The sequence below is a fragment of the Gavialis gangeticus genome, unplaced genomic scaffold, assembly GCF_001723915.1.
Source record: "Gavialis gangeticus isolate Ggan-Ray unplaced genomic scaffold, GavGan_comp1, whole genome shotgun sequence".
Taxonomy (NCBI): Eukaryota; Metazoa; Chordata; order Crocodylia; family Gavialidae; genus Gavialis; species Gavialis gangeticus.
This window is the reverse complement of record NW_017728992.1, coordinates 43,208,804-43,212,469: the sequence shown is the minus strand read 5'-3', so window position 1 is coordinate 43,212,469 and position 3,666 is coordinate 43,208,804. Positions and strand designations below refer to the sequence as shown.

The 3,666-nt window shown below is 43.2% G+C and overlaps 1 protein-coding gene across 2 annotated transcripts in view; it reads right to left on the bottom strand.

Annotated features, from left to right (window-relative positions):
• Window positions 1-3,666, bottom strand: part of TNFRSF11A (TNF receptor superfamily member 11a) — a 53,466-nt gene that overhangs the window by 17,979 nt on the left and 31,821 nt on the right. For both annotated transcript variants that reach the window (XM_019521693.1, XM_019521684.1), the window contains exons 5-6: window positions 2,720-2,813; window positions 864-955 (exon numbers count right to left, since the gene is read on the bottom strand). In XM_019521693.1, the coding sequence (XP_019377238.1) occupies window positions 864-955; window positions 2,720-2,813 (186 nt within the window). The remainder of the gene's footprint in view (window positions 1-863; window positions 956-2,719; window positions 2,814-3,666) is intronic.

Here is a 3,666-nt window from a genome sequence, read left to right as displayed (position 1 = left end):
GGAGAAATAAAAAAAAAAAAAAAAAGGAGATAAATATGCAGCAGCAATACACTTCTTATTTACTTTTCTTACCTGGCAAGCAATAAGATTGTTCTTCCACGGTTTGTTCTACAATTTCCACAATAGCCCCACAAGCTTTCTAAAAAAGCAGGTTATGGAACAAGGAGCTTTATTAAACCCACCCTTACCAAAGCCATCTGAAAAAGAACCACTGAAGGAAACACAAAGCAGGCATGTTCACATTTTCCTAAACTGAATGGTTCACTCAGAATGCTGGGAGCCTAAGAGCTATGCTTGATTTACCTACAAAAGATACAAACTTGTAGTTCATGAAGAGTACAGGCCGTGACATGCAGAACTTGGCCTTCAGCTTGGATCATGGTGGATCATCACACGCTGAGACACGTAGCGCTCTGGGCAGCCCATCCATGTTAAAGATTAAAAAAAGGGACAATGGGCCTCGCTGTCAAGTGCTGTAGGCTGCCTTTAGCCAACTACATCCCCCTCTCTACCAGAGGTGCATGGAGAGGAGTCAGTAGCTGTTTTATTGTTAAAAGTTGGACTGCAAAAATGTCAGTGCTGAAACCATGATGAGAGTTAGAAGGCATTATAATAATTTTGTTTGGCGTGTGATTTCAGTACAAGGCAGAAAGACCTACACAAGACAGAGACCATAGCTATACTTTTTCACAAGGAGCTGCAATTCAAAATGGCTTAAAACAAGCTTTACTATCAAAACATTGTGAGTGGGATCTTCAGAATAGCTCAATAGACCCACTTAAGTAGATACAGAAGGCTGAGCCCCTTTAGGAGATCCTACCGACACTTTCTGATGGATAATTCTGTATAGTGAAATATAGCACCTTCTGGCTGGTTGGACCTCTTCAACTCCTCACACACTGCATCTGAATACGTGGTCCCTGGAACTTGGACTGCAATGCCCAGAGCCGTGCAGCTACAAAAATAAAGACAAAGATGATGGATCATCACACATTGCAAGCCCCATACATCTAAGGGTACAGACAGATGTAAAGTTTAACATGCATCAAAGTGTAACAGGGTTCAAAGACTGTCAAAAAGAAATGGAGCGTTTCAGTCACAGACAGACATATAACCCCCTGGTGCACCCTTCCCCCAGTGTGCTTTAGAATTGCCATAGAATTGCCATAGAGGTAAGCAGCAGCCATACTCTCCACTGTCCCAGGAACCTCTTGGGGTTTCTGGGTCCTGCGGCTCTACTCCTCACCTGCCTAATGGGCAAACATGCCGGAGAGGATGGAGTAGACTTTCTATGAACACTCCCCTTACCCTGCCTACTGCAGGCAGCTCCTGCTGCACTGGCACTGGGAACCAAAGATACAGGGAGATCACAGGGTGCCAAAATGTGGGAAGCCATGGGGGAAGAGGGAAGGGGGAAAGAGCGCTGTATTGCGAGATGCCTGACGAACCAACCCGCTTAATACACATAACCTTGAACAAACCAGTGTAACATAGTACCTGTTCCCTCCAGGTTCATTTTTATTATGCTTCAGCTACTTTTGGAGCATTTAATCAGGTATCTCTGCCTGTATGCTCACCTTCTGAAGTGTTTCAAAGGTGCTTCAAAGCTATATGAAACATTTCAAATGTTATATCTGTCCACAGTCCAACACTTCCCATTATAAAAAGATGCTTGGCAACCTTTAAATTCAGAAAGCGTGTGAACACCTCTCATTTTCAATATGTCTTTTGGGTGCCTATAGACATGCCCATTCACATACTAATTAGAATGCTAGTCTTTAATTAATTGAGTCCACTCCACATTCGAATTTGAATGCTCCAGCATTGCTTCACTGTTACGTGTTTCAAGCCCCTGTGCATTTCAAAATGGCTGCAGGGGTGCTTTATCTAAACCTTGTTCAATGAGCTTTAGTTAAAGCATGCCATGGCCATTTTGAAATGCACAGGGGCTTAATACATGTGACTGTGAGCCATTTTAATTAGAGCGGCTGTCTGGAAACTGCTCCAATTAACAACCCCCTCCCCCAAGCATGTGTATAGGCAACTTTTAAGTTTAGCATGGAGAAAGCCCTTGAGCTAGAGGTGCCTTTTCTTCATCTCATCAAGTTCCACTCAAGTTCGTTGAAGTGTTAAATATGTTGCTTCTTTTTTCTTATTTGTGTACCTCAAGGTGGTCCTGTCAGCCTGCCCAGAACACGACCCTTCTAAAGACCCAGGGCCTTTCTCCCAACAATGGATGACTGCACTGGGAAGTGTAGGGGCAGCTTGAGTGGTTGGGAATGAGGGAAAGCCCTGCTGGACTTCCCACTTTCGACTCCTTCACCTCCCCACCCCCTCACTCCCCAGACTTAGCACAGCGCTCCAGTATCCAGACTCAAGGCCCTGCTCCAAAGTTAACTGCAATCAATGGGAACTTTTCCATTGATTCCAATGGGCTTGTTACACTGCAGATAAATGGCCCATGAGCCATAGAATAAGGTTTAACTCAACAGTTCTTTACTACAATTCCTTCCACTTGTTTTTCTCTAGCAAAGCTCATTCCCACACTTTAGAATCTCTGGCATAAAAAATATGGCTACTGATCGTAGGGACACCAGCTAAGTAGCTCACTGAATATGCCACAATCGCCCTGATGTTCTTCAGCCGAAAATCTATTATTGCTCAAGTGTCTTGAAGCCTTGCAACTCCCATGATTATACTGTAAGGAGAATGTGCTTACTTGGTCCAGGACTTACACCCCTCGGTGGGTGAAGAGACAGCTGAGTAGTACCCTGGGAGGCATGGCTTACATACGGTATCCTTGTCTTGCTGGACTGTGGTAAAGGAAACAAAAAGATTGTAGCCTCTGAAATTTCACCTCAGATTTGGAAAAGATAAATTTGCTGAGGAGAGCGACTGGAGGGGGTGGGGGGGTTCTCTCTTTCTTTCCTTAAAAAAACAAAACAAAACAAAAAAAACTTCCCTAGAACTGAGGAAATTGCACTGGAGGAAGTAACAAGAAGTAAAATCTGGGCAAAGAGTTGTGCCAGATGAAGTGCCTCTTTATATGAGGAAAATGAAAAACTTTCAGAACTTGGAAAAACAACTCTGGAATTGATGGTGAAACAATGCACTGCTGAGAATGCCACTCTAATTACCATCCATGTACTACTGCAGCTACCTTAACTATGCCATTAACTTGTATGACTACTGTGATCTATCAGCACCTGATGAAGTGAACTCTGGCTCACAAAAGCTTATGGAGCTCTGATTTAGTTAGTGTATAAGGTGCATCTCTACTCTGCCTGACTTTAGATGAACAGTTACAAAAATGCAGCCATTACAGTAATGAACATAGTACCAGCTAGACCAGAGGAGAATTTCCTTAGTTGATGGCACTGAATTCTGTGCAGTTTCTGTGTTATGCCCTGTATTCCTCTTCTGCCAGCATTTATTATTAGCTCAAGGTTATTCCCCTTCTAATTTCCCTGTGCAAAGTTCTTTCTTTAGCCTTAAATTCACTCTCACTTATTGTAAAGACAGAGGTGAATTATCTGTAACATTTGTAGCAAAACCCTGGAGCTGCTTGAGTTGTAAGACACACCACATAAGCATACTGAAACTTTTCAAAAGGTGTACATCACTTTTTAACCACCTGTACAAGAAAAGGCTGAGGGGGGACCTGGT